The sequence below is a fragment of the Mesoplodon bidens genome (genome assembly GCF_964165515.1).
Source record: "Mesoplodon bidens genome assembly, chromosome: 4".
NCBI lineage: Eukaryota > Metazoa > Chordata > Mammalia > Artiodactyla > Ziphiidae > Mesoplodon > Mesoplodon bidens.
Genome location: NC_138160.1, coordinates 15,123,813 through 15,146,641, shown reverse-complemented (window position 1 = coordinate 15,146,641; position 22,829 = coordinate 15,123,813). Strand labels below are relative to the sequence as shown.

General features: G+C 45.0%; 1 protein-coding gene across 3 annotated transcripts in view; it reads left to right on the top strand.

Moving 5' to 3' along the window:
• Nucleotides 1-22,829, top strand: part of MYO10 (myosin X) — a 221,640-nt gene that overhangs the window by 111,027 nt on the left and 87,784 nt on the right. For 2 of the 3 annotated variants that reach the window (XM_081232992.1, XM_081232993.1), the window contains 5 exons: nt 2,001-2,188; nt 13,498-13,632; nt 15,019-15,136; nt 15,743-15,848; nt 16,415-16,518. In XM_081232992.1, coding sequence (XP_081089118.1) covers nt 2,001-2,188; nt 13,498-13,632; nt 15,019-15,136; nt 15,743-15,848; nt 16,415-16,518 — 651 coding nt within the window. Of the gene's footprint in view, nt 1-2,000; nt 2,189-13,497; nt 13,633-15,018; nt 15,144-15,630; nt 15,645-15,742; nt 15,849-16,414; nt 16,519-22,829 lie in introns of all 3 variants that reach the window. The other variant, XM_081232991.1, reaches the window with a different exon arrangement.

Here is a 22,829-nt window from a genome sequence, read left to right as displayed (position 1 = left end):
ACCCATCTATCTGACGATGTGCATTTGGGGTGTGTCCACCTTCAGGCTCTTGCGAATGATGCTGCTGTGTATTTGTTAGAGTACCAGTTTTTCATTCTTTTGGGTACATACCTAGGAGTAGAATTGTTGGGTCACATAGTAATAACTCTTTGACCTTTGTAACCTTGTTTTGGTTCAAAATATTTCCAAATAGTATATTATGTTATAGACCTCCTTACATTTGAAAACAGTTAAGACGGGACACACGATACTTGATGTTCCTGGCAGTCACTGTGAATATAAATGATTACAAATTGCTATAATATGGTACAGATGTACTCAGGATGTTTAGACTTTCTGTCCAGTGTTTCTTGCTTTTCTTGTGCTCTGCGGTGTTGCCACCCCCTGCCAGTGAATGTGAAGAGAAGGCTCTGGAATTAGGTTGCCTGCATTCACATCTCACCTCTACCACTTACTGGCTGTGTGGCCGAATGCAAAATTCTATCACTCTGCCTCAGTTTCCTCCTCTGAGAAGTAGGTGTAATAACACCGTGAGCCTCCTAGGGTTATTGTGAGGGGCGAAAGGGTCAGGCCCTGTGTATTAGTCTGCTCGGGCTGCCGTGACAAAAGACCACCGACTGGCTGGCTGAAACAACAGACATAACAGACATTTATTTTCTCACAGCTCTGGAGGCTCAAACGTTTGAGATCAAGGTGTCAGCAGGGTTGGTTTCTCCTGAGGGCTCCTTCCTTGGCTTGCAGACGGCCTCCTTCTTCCTGTTTCTTCACATAGTCTTTCCTGTGCACGTACATACGTCCCCAGTGTTTCTTGGTGTATCCAAATTCCGTCTTCATATAAGGACGAGATTAGGGCCCACCTGAACAGCCTCATTTTAATTTAATCATCTCTTTAAAGGTCGTGTCTACAGGCATACTTGCATTTGGGGGGACTGGGGGTTAGGGCTTCAATGCGTGAATTGGGGGAGAGGGCAGAACCGGCCCGTAGCTCTCCATCAAGCCCGTGGTGCAGTGCGTACACCCCAGAAGCTGGCAGGTAGGTGGTGGTGGCTGCAGGGTCCTACCCCCACCCCTTCTCATCTGCTGCCGCACTTGTGTCTGACACTCAAACTCCGTTAGCCTTTCTTGAAGAAGGACAAATGAGTCATTTACGTCCATGTGGAGGAGGCATGAGGCATTTTGCTTTAAGAACTCTGTAGCCTCTGTTTGGCTGCTCTGAAGATTTTGCTTAATTTCTGGCCTGGATTTGGTTCCAGAAAAGATAAGATTGCCAGTCAGCTATTTTCCAGATACGTTACATGGCACTTCACACGGTGTTTGGGATTACTGAAAGAATACCTAGTGCTTTCAAAATGGTCTTGTTGCTTTTTAAAAGTGAAAGATATGTAACATAAAATTTACCAGTTTGACTATTTTTCAGTGTACAGTTCAGTGTACTAAATACATTTGCCATGTTGTGCAACCATAACCACTGTCTGCCTCCAGAGCTTTCTCATCATCCCTAACAGAAACCCGGTACCCATTAAGCAGTGACTCTTCATCCACCACCCCGCCCTGTTTCTCTTATTTCTTTAATCCTGTCATTTCCTAATAGCCACTAGATGAGGATCGGAGTCAGGAGGTCACTGGGGAATAGGGATTTGGGCCTCACTGTGTCACCATCCTCTCTCTTGTTTACCTTTCACTGCAGTGCTCTTTGAAATGGCTTCATTCCTTTGCACAAGATTTGTCCCCAAAGGTAAAGGAAAAATATGTGAGTGGGGCTCAGGAGTCACTGGTCCCCTTAACGTACACTCGGCGGATTCTGGTCAAGCTCAGACAGCGGCTCTGGTGTGAGAGGTGGCATCTCTTCCCCTCCGGGCGTGGAGCCCCGCTGAGCTGCTTCTGTCTCTGCCCCAGCATGGGTGGGGGTGAGATCCTGTGCCCACCCACTCCCCGCCCCCCCCAGCCCCGAGTGCCACCTGTAACCCGGGTCCCTGTGTCCCCACCCCCTGTCCTCGCAGACCTACATCGGCTCCATCATCGCCTCTGTGAACCCCTACAAGACCATCGCCGGCCTGTACTCACGGGACGCCATGGAGCGCTACAGCAGGTGCCACCTGGGCGAGCTGCCCCCGCACGTCTTCGCCATCGCCAACGAGTGCTACCGCTGCCTGTGGAAGCGCCACGACAACCAGTGCGTCCTCATCAGGTAACCAGCCAGCAGCCGCCGCAGACACGGAGCCCGCTTATTAGCACATCAACCCCCAGATTTCTCAGATGGAGTTTTCCGTTTTGAATAGCCCGACAACTACAGCTTCCAAAAGACACGAGTTATTCTTTGGTTTATTCCAGTGGCTAGACATGGTCCTTCTATTGACTTATGGAAACATTACATAGTTCTTCCAAATTTAAAATATTTTATATATTCTAGAATACTCATCAGAATGCTTGTCTGTTGGAGCAAGGTTTTGGTTTTTGCCAGTAGGAGAAGATTACCCTAGAATCTCCCAAATTTAAGAATTTTTAATGATTTTAATTGGGTGTTCCTAAAGTTGACCTTTGAATTAGCCACAGAAGTGGGACTTACTATATCATATGTTGAGGGAATGATAGAAAGGCATGCTTATTTCAATTAATTTTTTGCAGGGGGGTGCTGAGGGAAAAGGGTCTTGACATCTGTTTCAGCCGAGTCTTGCTCATTTATTAAAATAAACTACCAGACGCCTCACTCTCCAAACACTTACTGCTAGGAACTTCCTAAAAAATATATCAATAGAGTGTGTTACTTTAAAGATATTTTATTGATCGATTGATTGATTGAAGTGTAGCTGATTTACAATGCTGTGCCCACCTCTGCCGTACAGCATTGTGACTCAGTTATACACGTATAGACATTCTTTTTTTTAAATTTTCTTTTCCATTATGGTTTATTACAGGATATTGAGTATCGTTCCCTGTGCTATACAGTAGGAAAAAGATATTTAATTTTTATTGAGTAATTCAAATGGGTCTTACCGCCTGTATTCTAGTGACATCCTATTGGCTCCTGTTGTTTATACTGGAATCATGTTCTGGTGGCGATCAGAACACCCCCGGATGAGATCCAGAGCAGACGTGCTGAGTGCCGTGGAACGTCCAAGCCCTTCACTCATGCGTCCTGGGCGCTCATTCGTGGAGCTCGGCTGTTACTGAGACCCGACAGTGTTACTAAAACTGCTGATGGGGCTAGAAAGCCATCGAAAACAGATGTCAAAATCTTCTTTCCCAACTTGTGGCGAAACAGTTATTACTGTTTCAAGGGGAAGCGAAAGGGTGTTTGGATTTGGGGAGGCTGACACATAAGACCCCCCCTCTCCGCCCCCAGATTTCCAACCCAGTTGGAAGTAAGGCACAGGAGGCAGATGGAGTGCCGTATGTCAGCTTTAGACTCCCAGCCAATCGGGAGCCCCGAATTGCAGACAGAATTACCACCTGGTCGGGGTACAGAGAGGTAACTGGTGGCCAGGACCACTTTGGAAACCAGTTCCCAGATGGGGAGGAGCTGACCAGCGCTTCCCGCCAGCTCACCTGCTAGAGAAGCCACCTCCTTTGGGGAGGGAGTGGGGGGCAGACATGCCAGAGGAGGCCCCTCCTTGAAACTCCAGGAGAGAGAAAGGAGGGCATTTGGGAGGTGCTCACACCGTCCTACGTGGCATCTGATTGAAGGTGGATAAGGAATAACGGCCAACATTTCCGCTGCGTTTGGACGCCGTGCCATGGACTTTGCAGGCATCACTTGTTGCTCTGACACGGGCGTGCTGTCATGGTGCCTGCAGGTACCACACACACAGCTCCTTTCAGGGACTGTGTTCTTCTTATTGGCAATATTTACCCATTACTCTTGTTCGGGGGTCCTTCGTTTGTCATCAATCAGAATTATATGAATGTGGAGGGTAGAACACGTTCATATGGTCTCTCCCTGCCTCCCTCTATTGGCTACTTTCTTTAAGGGCAGGGAAGCACCTGGGCAGATACCTTCTCTCCTCTTTATTACCTTAACGGTGCGCATGCACTGGGCTATAGAAACAACTTGGATAGAGGGACTGTCCATTTATCCATTTCAGTAAATATGAATCATTGTAACTTGCAGTTAATCAAAAATGAAGCTAATGCTTAGTATATAAACAGAGCTTTTGGGCTTCCCTGGTGGTGCAGTTGTTGAGAGTCCGCCTGCCGATGCAGGGGACACGGGTTCGTGCCCCGGTCCGGGAAGATCCCACATGCCACGGAGCGGCTGGGCCCGTGAGCCATGGCCGCTGAGCCTGCGCGTCCGGAGCCTGTGCTCCGCAACGGGAGAGGCCACAACAGTGAGAGGCCCGCGTACTGCAAAAAAACAAAACAAAAAACCCAAGAAACAGAGCTTTTAAGAGTCACCTTCCCAATTAATTAACTTGCCTTATGACTAGAGCACTATCTGTGGGCTCTTTTAGATGACTTCACTGAAGTTCAGGAGTTAGAATTTAAGATCACTATTTCAGCGTACAGAATATAGTTTGATAAGATTAACAGAAAGAGTTTAATCTATCTTAGGAAGATCAAGTTGTTTTCCACACTTAGATACCTAAATATTTGCCATCGATAATTGGCCGTGTTTATTACTTTCAGTGGAAAAAATGAGAGCATGACTCATATATCACTTGTTAGACAGAGCAGTTTGGGAAGAAAGTGAAAAATCAAATGAGATCATTGTGCATATATATATGTGTGTGTAATAATACGGAAAGGGGTTGGCATGTTCCTGCCAGAGACGATGGCATTTAAAAAGAAGGCGGGGCTCGCTGGGAGAGAGAAGTAAGAGGGGACCCCAGACAGAAAGCTCCCATTGTGTAAGGCTGATGTGAAAAGAGTAACTGTATTTATCTAAAGTAACTCAGGAAACAGCGTCTTTAAGAATAGATTTCTCATTAAAATGTGTTTTGGTTTTTAATAGGCCTCTTGCAGTTTTTTTAGTGGGGCTTGGGGCTGTGGGAATTAAGAGAAAACGGAGTATAAAAATAGAAATTGTAGGGTACAGTAGCCCTATTTAGATTTCCTCAGGCATGATCTGCCCCCTGGTGGTACAACATATTACTACTTTCAAAACTTTCATGCTAATTACCTATGAAACCAGAAAATAAGCCTATTTGGAATTAGGCAGGGACCACATAGATCAGTTTTTCTCTCACTTTACGAGCCTGTGGCACTGCTCGTCTGGTGGATTCTAGTCCAAGCCTTTTTGTTGATCTCACTTTCAAGAGTTTCTCTCTCTTAAGCTCTTTATTTTACCCTTCTTGTGTACGTTTCAGCCAATGCTTATGCTGTTATAGCTTCTAAAATATAAATATATGTTTACAACTTCCATGAGCTTTTTAAAAATCTAACTGACAAGGTCAGATTTTGATCTTGTACGTTTTAAGTGAACATCAGTTTGAGGCAGGCAGAGTTTAGTCTATTTTGTTCAGTCTGTTTTTCTCTCTTCAGTATATATGAACTTTTAATGTAGTGTCGGCAAGGCCTGTGGTTAATTCATCTGTGCAGCTCATTGCCCAGGACAGTGTCTGATAGAAGGGCCAGCATCCAACAGCTGTCAATCAAAGGATGGGTGGGCAGAACAGCTGTTGGTTTAGGACCTCTGCTTGCTTTGCGGAAGTTTTGGTTTTCCAAAATTGGAGTGATTTTTTCCTTAACTGTGTCTTTTATATTCTGGAATAATAATTGGGTGTTTGGTCTTTTTCTATTCTAGTAGTATTTTAGAAATAACTGAATTGGAATAGTGAACAAAACTTGCATCCTGTGTCAGAAGGGCACCAGCCAGAATAAAGCATGGGGACTGCCTGACGCTCATATCAAATGGTAGTTTACCTTGTTAGAACAGAAAAGACCCGATCACTGCCCTTTGGGAACTTTTGCTCTGATGGGAAGAAACTGATGTAAATAAGTGAGTTCAATACAGCCTGCCTAATACTTAAGTAGAAATGTGGACATGGTTGTTGAGAGAAGATGGCAATAGATGCTCAGCAAGGAATCGAAAACATGTCTCAGAGAAAGTGACGTATGATCGTGAGTCCATTGGTACGTGGGAACAGCAGCAGGCACAGAGGGAAGGAAGGGCACAGAAGTACCCGCAAAAACATGTGGAAGAACAAGGAACGTATGCAAATAGAAGGTACGCCTGTAAGGTGTGGGAATTGCTAAGGACATGAAGGAACTGGTGTTTGAAAGGCCAAGAGGGAACTGCCATTCATTGAGAAAGACCAGAAGCCTTCTCTGGGGGAGCCGAGGCTCGGAGCTGTTGAGGGACCTGCCAAGGAGACTTGAACGTGAGCTACAGGCACAGGACATGAACTTCTGACTCCCTGTGTTAGTTTCGGAACAGAGTCCCACTTCCTGGTGCAGGGGCTCACCTTATGGGCTTTGTCCTGCTTGCTAAGACCTGCGGATCGAATCCTCTAGGCAGTAGAGAAGTTTCCGAAGTCTTGTTGCAAGCAGTGGAGTGATGAGTATATATTTTGAGAAAATCACATGAATCAGGGCAATTTGATTCACAGGATGGAGAATGTCAGGTGTCAACAGAGGTATCCTGTAAAGGGCCGGGGAGGACATACATATTTTCGGCTCCGTGGCTGAGATCAGCTCCATTACAGCTACTCGACTCTGCCCTTGGAGTGCGGAAGTACTCGTAGATAGAGCGCACGTGAACCACCAGGCTGTGTTCCAATAAAACTTTATTTATAAAAACACGCAGAAGGTCACACTTGGGGGCCACAGTTGGCCGATACCTGCACTGGAGGGGATACTAGCCTCCGGGGTGGATAAAGGGTCCTGTTGCCATCAGAGGCCCTTTCCTTCAGGTGTGTTTTGTTTGTTTGTTTGTTTCCTTTTTTTTTTTTTTTTTTTTGTGGTACGCGGGCCTCTCACTGTTGTGGCCTCTCCCGTTGCGGAGCACAGGCTCCGGATGCGCAGGCTCAGCGGCCATGGCTCACGGGCCCAGCCGCTCCGCGGCATGGGGGATCTTCCCGGACCGGGGCACGAACCCGTGTCCCCTGCATCGGCAGGCAGACTCTCAACCACTGCGCCACCAGGGAAGCCCCCCTCAGGTGTGTTTTGATCCTTCCTCCCTGCTTTCCTGGGCACTTTGCTCCATCTTTGAGCCTCACTGCCCCTGATTTTTGGGCCTCTTTTTTTCTACTGGATCATTGGCATTATCACTCAAAAACTTCTAGTATGTTCCATCTTTGGGAAAAAAAAAAAAGATGCATCTTTGTCTCCACACGTTGCCCTGCCCTCCTCTGAGCTGCTCCATCATTCTGGTTTCTCCCTCATTCTCTGGGCTCGTCCGTCATCTTCCACGTCCTCATCTTATGACCAGCCTGCCTTTCCTTCTCTGCATCTGCGTGACTCCCCAGACTTCAGTGCCTCCCCTGCCGACTTCTCCTCTGAGATCCACACGCGTGTCCAGACATCCTGAGGCATCATCACGGAGGTGTCTGGTGGGCATCTCAGGGGTGGCACCTCGTCAGTCCATCCTAAGTTTCTCCCAGAAACAGGTTCCTTCTCTCACGCTTCTCATTCTTAGCAAGTGCACTCTCCATCCTACCAGGTCCCAAGCCTGAGATCCGGAAGTCATTCTTGGATCTAGAAGAGTCACCCTGCCCCCAGTAATTAAGGTCAAATGACCTACGGTAAACTGTACCAATCTCGTATATCCAGTTCAGTGAGTATTGATAAACGTGAACTGCTGTGTTACCAGCGCCCGTGCAGGGGACCTGGGTTCTGTCCCTGGTCCAGGAAGATCCCACATGCAAGCTCCCTGGCTCTCCCGAGTCATTCTCCCGCTTCCCTGTCACTTACCAACCACCCAGACCAGGGCTGTCAGCCGTCCCCTCCCTCCTCCCTCCACCGTCTGTCTGGGGGCCGCCGGCTTCTCCTCTTTGCTGCCCCCTCCCCTCACCCTCTGCCCTCACTTCCTGCTTCCTCTCTTGTCTCCCTTGATCCACCCTCCTCATTCCATACTCCTCACCGGGTGACTTGATTCTTTAAAACCTTGACCCCGGGGACTTCCATGGTGGCGCAGTGGTTGAGAGTCCGCCTGCCGATGCAGGCGACATGGGTTCGTGCCCCGGTCCAGGAAGATCCCACATGCCGCGGAGCGGCTGGGCCCGTAAGCCATGGCCGCTGAGCCTGTGCGTCCGGAGCCTGTGCTCCACAACGGGAGAGGCCACAACAGTGAGGCCCGCATACTGCAAAAAAAAAAAAAAAAAAAAAAACCTTGACGCCGATCGTGACGCACTCCTGCTTAAAAACTGTCTTGAGACTTTTCCCTTCTGCCTACGAAAAGTTCTCAGAACTTTTAATATGGCCCCTGAGGCCCCATATCAGTGCTTTGATTATTTTTCTTTCCCTTTTTCAGTTTCACGATTTAAAACGTTTTTTTTTTTTTTTTTTTTTAACGGTATCAACTCATTTTGGTTCATCTGGGTGAACATGTTTTCTCTGAAGTCCATGTTTGTGTTTGTGGTCATGTTGGCGCCAAGGGTTAGGACTGTAACTGCCACAGGCTAATGAGAAAAATGCAGGACTGGATATGTAAGTGATGTGTTCGCTGTAAGTGAAGGTGAATTAACATCACGATGGCCGTATGAGTTGATATTTTATCGAGGCTGGAATAAAGGAACCAGGTGGAATACGTGACTCATCACAGCGCTCGTGGTGGAAGAGGCTGCCAGGCTCACAAGAGAAGCAGTGGACAGTCACAGTGCAAGGAGCGCTTCAGTTTGAGTAAAACAACATTAACCAGGGGGTTAGGTTAGTCTTGTGAATTTGGATTTTATTGGTGTTATATTTTGTTTGTATTTAATTATGTAATTTATTCTGGCTTTATAGTTCTGTGATGTAGTAAGCAAAGGAGTATATACTTAGTCAATATATCATTATAATGCTATAATATACATGCTATATGATCACATAGCGTGTGTAATCAGGTTCACCAAGCAATTAACTCACTTCTGTCACGGTCCACCAGGAGACAGCGTCAGATCCCCCAGGTTGCTAAGGGCTCAGTCCTTCAAGACGGCCATTCTCTCCACTTCAGATACCAGTCATGTTGTCCCCTGTGCTTCTGACCAACCAGCTCTAGGTTGGAGCTTCCAGTGACCCCCTCCTTGGGTTTGATTAATTTGCTAGAGCACCACACAGAACTCAAACATTTTTACTTCCTAGATCACCGCTGTACTATAAAAGGATATAACTCAGGAACCGCCGGATGGAAGAGATGCACACGGCATGGCGTGGGAAAGGTGGGGGAGCTTCCCTGCCCCCTCCAGGGAGCCGCTGTCCACCTCCACCTGTGCACCAACCCAGAAGCTCTCTGAACCCTGTCCTTTTGGGGTTTATGGAGGCTTCATTACCTAGGCTTGACCGATGGATGAAATCATTGGCCATTGGCAATGAAACTCCATCTCCAGCCTCTCTCCCCTCCCCTATTGAAAAGAACCAGTTCCATACTTGACTGGAAAACAGTGGCCTCTGAGTGGGACCCCAGCCCCTTCCCTTTCCTTCCCGACTGGCTGTGCAGGCCGCTCTCCCTTCCCCCAAGGCTCCAAGCCCTTTCCTCAAGCAGGAAAGGGAGGGTCTCCCTCCCATCCCCCCCACCCCGCTTTCCCCGTCCTTCAGTTTTCACCCAGTTAACTCCTGTGCGTGTCTCTGCATTTCAGTCTAAATGTCATTTCCCCAGAAAGGCCTTCGCTGAACCTGAGCCCTGCATCTAAATTATGAATCCTCCCATCCCCTGAGATTTATACTTGACAGCATTAACTGTCATTTATGATTCTTTGATATCTCCTGCTGCTGCTGGGTCATAAATACCGTCCGTGGCCATTTGTTTCAGGAGTGTTTTCCCAGCCCTCAGTGCAGCCTGACCCACAGTAGGCACATGGATACTTAGGGAAGGAAGGAATACCTGCGGAGATGCTCTTTCTCCATTGCTTTAAAGATCACGTTTTGTGACCCTCAGTAAATGTTTTCATGAGGAATGTTAAAGGCACAGGCAGGGGAGGGGAGGAAGAAGAGGAGAGTTAAAGAAAAGTGAGTCCTGTTACCTTGACGTTAACATCTGGGGACATCTGGCATATTTCTGGGTTTTAACAATTTGTGAGTTATTTATATTATTTGCCTTGTTCATGCGACACTTCCACAACCTCGTATATACAGTCGCCTTTTTCATCTCCTGGTGCAGTCCTATCTGAATTATGTGAAATTGCTTTCAGGAGTAGTACTTCCCGACCCTGGCTTCATAGTAGAATCATCTGGAAATTTTTAAAACATACTGATGTCTGAATTCTACCCTTACAGGTTCGGATCAGGGACACAGCGGGTAATTCTCATGTCCAGCCCAGTTTGAGAACTACTGTTGTACAAATCCGAGTTTCATTTTTGTTTCAAGTTTTACTTATGTATCAAAAAAGATATACTTAAAGAAGATGCTTGAAGAAAATTTGCTACAATGAGAAAAAAAAGTGGGCTGAAGCTGGTGGTAGATCAGTATCCTTGACGGGTGAAGGACAATACAAATCTTGGGTTTTCTCCTTGACGAGTCTTTGCTGTCCAATTTGAACAGCTTTTTCTCCACGTCTGTATTATGACCGTGTTTGTCAGAGTAGACTAATTGCTGTGCTAATTGCTGTAACATCCCCCAAATCTCAGAGGCATAACACAGGAGTGGCTTATTTCTTGCTGTTTCACAGCCCCATGTGGGAAGGTGAGAGACTTGACTTTATGCCACACATTGCTTTGTTTTGGAGATGTGCCACCCTGAGGGCACCCAAACGGCAGGCCTGGAAGGCAGGGAGCCCAGAGGACCATGAGGGTGTTTAGCCACCCGACGTGGAAATAGCGGACACCCCCCTTGCTCAGTTCAGCCGCCTTGTTGTTGAGTTGGCCACGTTCGGTCCTGGTTACTGATCGCCGTCCTTCCCGCAAGGGAGGTTGAAAGGCCATCCACCTCTGAGTGCTGGAGGATACAGAGGTGGGTTTGGGGACCGTGTGAAACATGGCTTCTGCCTCACACGTTATAACTAGAGAGCGTCTCCCTTTCAGTTTTGTTTGTTTTAACAAAATTTAACTGCTAGGTAGATGGGATATATATTTTTAAGTACCGAGAATTATTTAAATCTCTTCTTGCAACTTTCTCTTAGCTTCTGCTACTCATTCAGTGCCCCCTTGCTGAATGTCTCCTCTGTGCCAGCCCCTAGGTTAGGCAGGTGCCAGCTACACAGAGATGAATGCTCAGCCCCGCCCTGGGAAGATTCTGGTTGCTGATAACAGAAAAGCCCACCAGAGCTGGTGTCACTTGCGTGGGCCTTGATTATCTCAGACGGCAAGGCAGGGGCGGGGTCAGTGTTGTGGGTTCAGCCACTCCCACTGGGCGCTTCTCTGATTGTCTTGCCAAGATAGCTGTGGATTCCCAAGTATTTGTCGTCTGCAGCCAGAGGGACTTTCTGTCTGGTGTGTGTGTGTGTGTGTGTGTGTGTGTGTGTGTGTGTGTGTGTGTGTGTGTGTGTGTGTGTGTGTGTGTGTGTGTGTGTGTGTGTGTGTGTGTGTGTGTGTGTGTGTGTGTGTGTGTGTGTGTGTGTGCGTGTGCGCGCGCGCGCATGCGAGCATCCCTCCCCAGGAGCCTCAGCACACTTGACGTTAAGCCTCTTTGGCTGACACCTGCCCACGGGCAACCACCTTATCGCCTGTGCAGGGAATGGAATTACCATGATTGGCCTCGCTCAGTGGAGATTCCCCTGGGCCTGCAGCATCCAGCAGGGCACAGATGGTGTCACCTCTGAGTCATTTCCTCTCCTTTATTACATGTGGTTAATCATTCACCGTGTTATCTGCAAAATTCCTCTTTCATAACCTCCTAGCTCTTGACACTCCACGGGGGCTGCTGTGTTAGAACTTGTGGAGGCCCCATCTGTTTATCTCCCCCCTTGATCAGATATGAACCTGTTACCCTGTGATAGTGTTGGTGTTCATGTACCGTTACTTATGCCGTGGGTTTACTTTTCTCTTAAGTTCTTTGCCCTCTTACATGTACCGAGCAGGGTGCCTTGCACGGAATTGATTGGGTCTCTCCTTCCAGATCTCTCATCTCCATCTCTTTCCTTTCATCTCCAGCCTGGTTGTACTTGTCCATGGCCTGACCACCACATGCCTAGATCATAACAGCAGCTGGTCTCCCTGAGGGACCCGCAGTCCTTCTTGAGCGTGACTTCAGAGCTGTGTTCCTCACGGGTGACCTTGATGGGCTTGGCCTTCGCCTTCTGTCTCCTGTGGAGGCCTCGGAACCATCGACCTCGATCCTTTTGCCCTTTCTCTGCCCACTCTGGTCTCGGTCCAGTTGACCAAGCCAGAATCCCACCCCTGTAGACCTCCCGCAGCTCCTCTGGCCTCTCTGCTTTCGTTCACAGGGTCGTCTGACCCCGAATCTTTCCGCTGTCCTCTTTGCCTGGCTGACGTTTGCCGGTCCTTTGTGACCCAACTCACATCCCATTAACTCCTCTCATTTGCCCTGCCCCCCACTCTCCCCAGCTCCAGCGCCCCGAGGTTGCTTTGTTCACTTTTCGTGAATCATTGCTGAAGCAGCATCTCTGCAGGACTCTGGAAGTTGACATACCTGCTGTTCAATTCTGACCTGGGCCCTTAACCGCTGCCTGCCTCGTGGGATTATTATGGGAATAAAGTGCCCAAGTGTGGGTCGAGTACCTGCAGGTTCATTCCCTTGTCCCCTCAGTATTTATGAATGATTGCATTTTTGTGCATATTTACCAGAAAGTTGCCACTAACATGTTCATTCATTTAAGAGATGCTTACTGAGTGTCTGCCACCAGCCAGGCACTGTTGAGGGGTCTGTGACACTTTAGTGAACAAAACACCAATCCCGGCCTTTGCAGAGCTTACCTGCCACGAAAGGCACCGTCCCTCTTATTGCCTGAGCTTCGTGAAGGTGGTACCTTCTGTTTAGCTTGTAGGCTGAGGGAGTCATTTGCAACACAGAGGCCACGCAGCTGCCAGGGGGAGGGACTCTTCTCTGTAACTCAGCACTTTGAGCTCTTTCCCACTGTTCAAGGGTTGTACAGAGTGAAGTAAGTCAGAAAGAGAAAAACAAATAGTGTATATTAACGCATACATGTGGAACCTAGAAAAATGACGCAGATGAACCGGTTTGCAGGGCAGAAATAGAGACACAGATGCAGAGAACAAACGTATGGACACCAAGGGGGGAATGCGGGGGGGTGGTGGTGGTGGGATGAACTGGGAGATTGGGATTGACATGTATACACTAATATGTCTAAAATGGATAACTAGTAAGAACCTGCTGTATAATAAGTAAAATAAAATTCAAAAAAAAAAGTTGCTCTGTGGATGAATTGGACTGACACTGGCCAAGCTGGGTTTTTTTTTTGTTGTTGTTGTTTTAATTAGAAGCACAAATTTCTGCATGTTGTCTTTCAGTGGTGAAAGCGGGGCAGGTAAGACTGAAAGCACCAAGTTGATCCTCCAGTTTTTATCAGCCATCAGTCAGCAGTCTCTGGACTTGTCCTCGAAGGAGAAGACGTCGTGTGTCGAACAAGCCATTCTTGAGAGCAGGTATCTGACCTTCGTGTTTCTCGTTTCCAGCTAATAGGATTCACTTTCCTCGCCGTTTGGCTTAGTTAAGGAAGAGTTGAAAGTTGGGGCGCTCGCTTCCCTTTTTCTTAACTTGGCTTTCACGATTCCTCAAGGAAAAGTCTCCACACACACACAGCGATTTCTAATGACCTGAGCCCCCGTCGCTGCACCACGTTTAAGTTGGCGGCTGAGTGAGTGAGGCACATTCTGCAGCTGCCTCTTACCTGGCAGCTCTTGACTGGCTCTTGGGAGGCCTCGTTCTCGGCAGAAATTCCAGCCTCCATCCACCACATCACAGGGGGCTTAGTGGTCAAATCTTTGGAGGCATCTTATGAGCACAGTGGCACTGTATAGCCTCTCCTGTTGCAGAACAATGCCACATCAATGGCAGTGACCTCAGAGCTTTGAAAGAGGGCCATGGTGCAGTAGCCTCTGAAATTCTAATTAAAATGTGCAATTGCCCTGTGTCTGATTGGTGCCTTATAAGGTTTTAGAACCAGTAGGGACTTTTCAGGTCCTATTACTTAGAAATTAGTCCAGGAGTCAGCAAACTTCAGCCTGACGCCGGTATCCTACAGCCTGTTCAGGTTTTGTTTTTTTAGCCTTCAAAATTTATTTTTTAAATTGTGCTAAAATACACATAGCAAAAAGTGTATAACTTCCAACATTTTTCGGTGTACAGCTTAGTGGTGTGAAGTGCAGCAATCACCACCATCTGTCTCTAGACCGTCTTCATCTTCCTCCTGCAGCCTGTTTTGATAAATAAAACTATAGGAACACAGATACCCTCGTTTGCGTATTGTTTACAGCTGCTTTCGAGCTGTAGTGGCAGAGCTGAGTAGCTGCATCAGAGGCCACATGGCCTACAAAACCAGAAGTATTTACTATCTGATCCTCTACAGAAAAAGATGGCTGACCCCTGACCTAGTCTGACCACATTTTACAGTCGGAGGAGACCCAAGGAAGTTTATGTTCCCCCGGGACGTACAACAGATGGGTGAAATTTCCAGGGCTGGGACTTCACTTCCTAGAATTCAAGCGGGGGCTTTTCCTGGGCAACTCCTGGCTCTCGTATATAAGCTAATCTGTATGGGGACCAGCCATCGTGGGCTCCTTGACTCTGTAGCATCCTCTGCCCGCACACCTAGCTGCATGTTCTCTGCCCCGAGATGGACGTGTATTATAAACCCATTTCAGCAAGTGCTGGGAAAATCTGGCTCTTCTGTAAATAAACATGATCACCACAGGTCTCTTTGATTTCAGATTTTTCTTGCAGTTGTCTGCTTTGCCATTGGTGAGGACTGTCGTTGCCAGTTTTAGATGGACCCTAATTAACACTCGCTGATGTCCTGGCTTCTTTCACAGCCCCATCATGGAAGCCTTCGGCAACGCCAAAACTGTGTATAACAACAACTCCAGTCGCTTTGGGAAGTTTGTTCAGCTGAACATCTGCCAGAAAGGAAATATCCAGGGTGGGAGAATTGTAGATTGTATCCTATTTCATTTAGCTTTTGGTCTGTAGTACTATGACTCTCTAGTGGAAACTGTTCTTGCTTATCCTAAGGACAGATACAGGATATGAAACGTTTCTTTCTGGTTCTACCTAGTTACTGCTCCAGTATTACTGTGCTTGACCTGTTAATTATCCTAGGCGATAAGGAACCATCTTTCTTTGGGGAAGTTCTGATATCATGTCCCTAATCTGCAGGTTTGGACTCCTAACCAAACATCATCTATCTGTTGTTTGAAATCAATTCTTTAACTAGTGTGATACTTCCTGGGTACATGTGTCATGTCTGAAATTGGATTTTGATGAAACAGTCTGTATTGTTTGCTTACCTTTTGCACCAGAAGTCTCAATGTCCAAGACACAGGAAATTGTAATTACTTGGGCAACAAAGAATAGAAAACTAAAGACTCATTGAGCATCCTGTATCCTTGTTTTGTTCCTTGACTTGCCATTTCTTATTCGTGAAGATTTATTAGAAAAAGTAAGTAAACGTGATTTAATTCACATTATCTCTCACAATAACTGTTTTTGGCAATTACTGGCTCATGGTCATTAAGCAGAGGAAACATCTCTGAACAGAAATCTGATTTCTCTTCACAGAACCGAGTAGTAAGGCAAAATCCCGGGGAAAGGAATTATCACATATTCTATGCGCTGCTGGCAGGGCTAGAGCATGAAAAGAAAGGTGAGTATGAGACAGCAGCTCATTTTGCCTTTAAACCCATCTGTGAATGAGGAGACATCTGTTTGGACTTTGTTGTTCTTCCACCAACTGAAACGAAATGTGTGAGATGACCGAAGACACTGAGTTCATTTAGAGCCAGATAACGTAGGGGGAAAATCATCAATAGAGAAATCGTGAATTTTTTTGGTTTGTTTTGGAATCTTAGTTCTTTTCGGATTTAAAGAATATTTGTGAAGCATACATAATGTATTACAACTGGTTTTACTTTTAAGTCACACCCAAATAACGCTCATTTCTAAACATTGGATTTTTAAAAAACCAATCAACACAGGATCCTCATCAGTTACTTTTTTCAGTAACATTTTCTTCCATCCCATCGAATTTAATAATTCTATTTTTTCCTAGATGATGATTAAGAGGGAATGTTTTAATTTTAATAGTGGACCATTAGGAGCATAGAATTATTTTTGTACTTTAAAAAATAACGTTGCAAAGTGAAAACTCTTTTAAATTATGTCTTACCCTGGCCAAATACTGATATTGTGTTTTTCTTTTTCTTTTTGTAGAAGAATTTTATTTATCTGTGCCAGAAAACTACCACTACTTGAATCAATCTGGATGTGTAGGAGACAAGACAATCAGTGACCAGGAATCCTTTAGGGACGTTATTGTAAGTTATTTTCCTATTTTCCTTTATTAAAGGTGACCAAAAAAAGAAAAAAAAAGAAAGTGACGGGGCCTCCCTGGTGGCGCAGTGGTTGAGAGTCCGCCTGCCGATGCAGGGGACATGGGTTCGTGCCCCGGTCTGGGAGGATCCCATATGCCGCGGAGCGGCTGGGCCCGTGAGCCATGGCCGCTGGGCCTGCGCATCCGGAGCCTGTACTCCGCAACGGGAGAGGCCACAACAGTGAGAGGCCCGCATACCGCAAAAAGAAAAAAAAAAAAGAAAGTGACAGCTTTCATTTCTGCTTCAAAAAAATTTTTTTAATAAAAAAAGAAATCACATTTGTACTGCTGTGCGAGAATAGGTCCTTTCTTCTTGTTCCAAGTCATGGAAGGGAATCCTCTCTCTTTAGAAGATGGGTGAATGTCTGACATTCAGGACAGATGGGTGGTTGGCTTGGAATAGCGGTCAGAAAAGCAAAACAAAAAATCACAGGTTTGGGACTGGAGCAAGTAGATCCTCTGTTTCGGGGCTTACAATTAAATTTTTTTTGCATAATTGGTTCTACAGTTAAAAAGAAATCTGTCAACAATTAGACCAGGTGACTGTTCGGGTCTCATCCTGTTCTCATAGCCTCATTCTGGTAACCGATTCTGATCACACAGAAGTAGTCATTTTAAGACTCTGCAGTGTGGACCTGTGCGGTTTCCTGCAGTTCTCAGATTTCCCGGGACTTTGTTATAAAGTGACTGCATTTAGGAAGCCTGGTCATCGAGCATGATTAACAGCCCCACCTGACTGAGTGGGGCTGGTAGATTTCACCAGCATGCTCTCAGTTCCTGTGCCAGAGTTGTTAGTTCAGCATTTGGACTCAGCGGATCTAGAATCGATGCATCATAAATGCAGCTAACACCGACTGAGCGCCTACTCTGCGGACTTACCATTTCTCTGCTTCTAACGACCCTGTGAGGGTAGAACGATGGTTGTCTATGTTCTGTGACTCAGAGAGGTTGGTGACCAGCCTAACCACACACAGCACCTAATAGAGCCTGTGTCTAGACACAGTCTAACTAACTCCAAATCCCACACTCTAACCAGGAGGCAGGTAGGTAGTCACTGCTTTCCGTGCACCCAGATTTGTCTTTCTAGTTGTTGTCGACAGCTTGGTTCTATATCCCCATTTACTTTTCTAGATTGTTCATAAGAATGCCTTGTGGAATGGAATCAAAGTATATTTTTAAATGGATATATATCACACATCATTTCCCCACATCTAATGTATGTATCCTTAAACTGAAACTGAAATTAAAAACAGATGAGGCTGTAATATCGTGATCATCTTCCCCTCAGCCTTTCTTTTAAAGATGTCGCATTCTGCCATTTATCACGTAGAGAGGTGTCTCTGTCGTCTCTCATTCCTTCATCCTATTAACAAAAAGCCTCCCGCTGACAGCACCTTTTGCTGTGTACCTACCCTAGGCAGCATGGGATTTGGCCCTGCAAATTGGACTTTAAGAGATGTTTAAGTATTTAAAATTTTCTTTCTCAATTTTATTTTGGCGTCCTGGACTTCTTTAACTACACGAGCTTTCTCCATTTACTTTGTGATGGAAGGTGGTTGTTTGCAGTGGTAGACAGACTCCCAGTTATTCAAGTTGCAGTGTCACTGCAGGGCCATACTGACTAGCTGACTGGCCACAGTGAGCCAGTGGGCAGCGAGGCCCTCCCTCGTCCTGGGAGTGCCTGGAGAGAGGGTACTCTGATGGCTTCCTCTTGGGGCATTGTTTTCTGATTCAGAATTGTTTGCTCTTTCTGGTAGCTACAAAGAAGCTTGTGGAGCTTGGCTTGTTTTCAGTGAGTGCTAGCTTTTATTTTTAAATTGAAATGATAGGTTTTGGCATTTGAAATTTGATCCTACGATGAAAGGACATGTCATCTAGAAAGGAAGAAAAATTTACACAGGAAATTGACATAGTGAATGTACACAACAGGCTTATAAGAATTCTATTTATAGATACTTAAATATTTAGTTTGCAAGTACTTTTTAGTGTCCATATATATAATCCCTACATTCTGCTGAAGAAATAAAGACGATTGGAATAGATTATGCTATTATTAGCATAATAGATTATGCTATGTTGTTTTATCAGGTAATTTGTCTTTATTTTCTTCCAAAATCAAATACCATTTAAATTTGTATCTTCATACTTTAATTCCATAAAGCTCCTTTTCCCAGAGGTTTTGAGGTTAAAGGAAGGGAAGGGACCACATTCCATTGGGACTCAAGGACATTTGTTTGAAGAATGTGTTAAAATGTTAACGGAGAGAGATTATTTCTGTGAATTACATATGAAGATGTCACCTCTGGTATTTTCAGCTACTAAAAAAAAAAACATTATTCCTTTCTATCAACTTTAATGTCAGTATACTCTGGCAATAGGACCTTTTAAGAATTTTGCTTATTTCATTAAGAATTCATGTATTTTTAGAATTCCTTATTGATACCAACTGACATTAATATAAATATGTACCTGTGAGGGATCCTGAGCCATTTTAAGGAACCTAGTTTTTCCTGGGGCAGAGATGGTGAACCTATGCTAAATTTCATAGCCTTTTTTTTTGCAGCCTTCCAAGTTGCACTACAAATTGTTGAGTCAGGATGAAGCTATTTCAAGTCAGTAGTAACAACGAATTTATTTTTACTCCCTGTGTTTGACCCACCAGAATGGTGGCTGATGAAGTACGTGGGGGAGTAACAAGAGTCTTTGATGAGTGATAATCTCTTCATTCTTTGACTCCACAAATATTGAATGTTAATGGTGTTCCTGGCCATGGACCAGGACTGGGGTTTCCTGACCATTTAGGTCTTACTGGGTGTAACCATGGATTTTATTTTTCAGTTTTTTTTTTTTTTTTTTTTCGTCTTGCGGTACATGGGCCTCTCACTGCTGTGGCCTCTCCCATTGCAGAGCACAGGCTCCGGACGCGCAGGCCCAGCAGCCATGGCTCACGGGCCCAGCTGCTCCACGGCATGTGGGATCCTCCCAGACCGGGGCACGAACCCGTGTCCCCTGCATCGGCAGGTGGACTCTCAGCCACTGAGCCACCAGGGAGGCCCCTACCCATGGATTTTTGATGATGTGAGCCCATGCATCCATAAGCTGACTCCTCGTGAGTCAGATATCATAAAGATTTAAAGGGCTCTCAGCCATAAAAAAAGAACAATATAATGCCATTCTCAGCAACATGGATGGACCTAGAGGTTGTCATACTGAGTGAAGTAAGTCAGACAGAGAAAGACAAATATCATATGATATCACTTATATGTGGAATCTTAAAAAAGGCTGCAAATGAACTTATCTACAAAACAGAAATAGAGTTACAGGTGTAGAAAATAAACTTATGGTTACCAAGGCACGTTGGGGGGAGGGATAAATTGGGAGATTGGGATTGACATATACACACTACTATATATAAAATAGATAACTAATAAGGACCTACTGTATAGCACAGGGAACTCTAGTCAGTACTCTGTAATGGCCTATATGGGAAAAGAATCTAAAAAAGAGTGGGTATATGTATACATATAACTGATCCACTTTGCTGTACACCTAAACTAACACAACATTGTAAATCAACTCTACCCCAGTAAAAATTAAAAATAAATAAATAAAGGGCTGACTTTATACCTCAGTTTTGCCACAGTTAAAAACTTCAGTCTCGGGCTTCCCTGCTGGCGCAGTGGTTAAGAATCCACCTTTTGGGGCTTCCCTGGTGGCTCAGTGGTTGGGAGTCCGCCTGCCGATGCGGGGGGCGCGGGTTCGTGCCCCGGTCCGGAAGGATCCTGCATGCCGCGGAGCGGCTGGGCCCGTGAGCCATGGCCGCTGGGCCTGCGCATCCAGAGCCTGTGCTCCGCAATGGGAGAGGCCACAACAGTGAGAGGCCCGCGTACAGCAAAAAAAAAAAAAAAAAAAAAAGAATCCACCTTTCGGGCTTCCCTGGTGGCACAGTGGTTGAGAATCCGCCTGCCAATACAGGGGACATGGGTTTGAGCCATTTTTAAATTTTTTTTTTAAATTTAAAAACCTCAGTCTCGTTCAGTGTTGGAAAATATGGGAGTTGAAGCAAATTTTATATTATAAAATAACATCATCTTGCCTAATATAAAATTACACAATGAATTACCAAAGAACTTAACGTGTGATTTACTGTGCCCAGAACAAGGCTCCTCTCCCCCCATTTTATTCATTTCACTTGTTCGTGACTCACCTGAGGTCCCTTGGCTCCCTTGGATGGCGCTCCCCACCTCACCGCTGAGACCCTGAGTGAATGTACCTTTTGTACCTGAAATCCGTCCCTCTTCCCTGTTTGTTTCTAGCGTGAAAAGCCTGGCTTCCTTCCTTTCATCCTTAGCGGTTGGGATTGTATCGTGTATTTGTCGTCACCACCCCACCACGCACACAGTCACTTGCTTTCTATGTGCTTAATAAAGACTTTATTGAAAACATTTTGTATAACTTTGTGCCAGTTTTATAACTAAATTGCTATTTAGCGCTTCTGAACTGTGCTGAGAATTTCCCAGGGGTTTTTTTTTTTTTTTGAGTCTTGAGCCATATTGTTGAGAAAACATAATTATAAGGAGGCTTAACAACAGTGCAAACCAACTATATTTCAATAAAAGTTTTTTTTTAAAAGAAGGCTTAAAGGGGCTGCTCTTGCCAAAGGGGTGGAGGTTGCTACTAAAAAGACTGTAAAATAGGACAGTAGGAGACAATGAATGGAGACTCTTGCTGGCGCTGGTGATAATTGTTTGCAGCCATTAAATTACCCCATGGTCTGATTAATGCAGTTGCCACTTGTCACCACACTCCTAACTAATTCACTTAGAGTTAAACTTGAAAGTGAAGAAGTCACAAATTTGTTCAGACAGTGAGCCCATTTTATTCACTTGCTTTCATATCTCCATATGTAATCTTTGTATGTATTTTCAGAACTTAACCAAGAATTTTTTTCACAGATTATTTTTTGATATTTTTCATTCTACAGTTTGAAATTGTCTACTACTGGGAACTTATTTTTTGAAGATCTTTTTTCGTTTTTTTTTTAACACAGGTATAGAGGAGATTTTTTTTTTTTAGTTGAAGTGTAGTTGATTTACAATGTTGTGTTAGTTTCTGGTGTATAGTAAAGTGATTCAGTTGTACATATATATGGTTTTTTGTGTTTCCCATTATGATTTATTACAGGATATTGAAGATGGTTCCCTGTGCTGTACAGTAGGACCTTGTTTATCTATTAGTTTGTATCTACCAATCCCAAGCTCCCACTCCAACCCTCCCCTGCATCCTCCCCCCTTCCTGCCACCTGTGGCAACCACGAGTCTATGAAAGATCTTACTTCTTTAGTGTTATATAGAGTCCAGGCAAGTGACTTAAACAGTGAAAATTTTCATTTCTGTGGTCATCCTAAAATGAGCTTAGAACATTTTTATAAATTAGTGTTGAATATGTCTTATGATACATGAGGAAAACTTTAGTCATAGAAAGGGAAAATACTAACTTTTTCACAGCATAGGTACTTTATAATTATTTTGCCGAGGTCTGATTAGGTCCTTACCACTGTTTTAAAAGTCTTGAGCATAATAAATAATCTGTATTTCTTAACCATATTTCTTTGCTTTTAGAATAAGTAAATTTGAATAATTATTTTCCCGTAGGCTGTTAAAGATTGATAAGCACTGGGCTCATAGTTCCTCTTCTTTGTGTCAGTTTCTGTCTGTACCCATGAAATGATAGTCTTCTCTACCTTGGTTAAACAATTCATTGTCTTTTAATTTTTTTGTAGTCAATTTTATTGCGTTGTAATGTACCTATAATAAAATGCCCTCATGGAAAGTGTATAAAGTGAACTTTTAATTTATGCCCCCATATACCCACAACCACAGTCAAACCGAAGGACAGTTCTACACCCTAAAAGTTGCTTGTCCCCCTTCCTAGACAATCCCAGCCCCAGCCCCGGCCCTAGGAAACCTAGGAAAGTGTGTCTTTTCTAGAATTTCCTGTAAATGAAATCATACAGAATCTATTCTCCTGTGTCTAGCTTCTTTCACTCATCCAAACCACTCAATTATTCTTTTTCTGGTGAGTAGTATTCCACTGAATAGACAGCAATCTACTTACCCATTCATCCATTAAGAGACTCGGTTGTGACAGTGAAAATATGTCAACAACACTAAAAGACATCATCGAACGCAGTGTCCATTAACCTACCAGCAGTAACATGGCAACTATTTTTAATTTTGTAGATTTTCTTCCCAG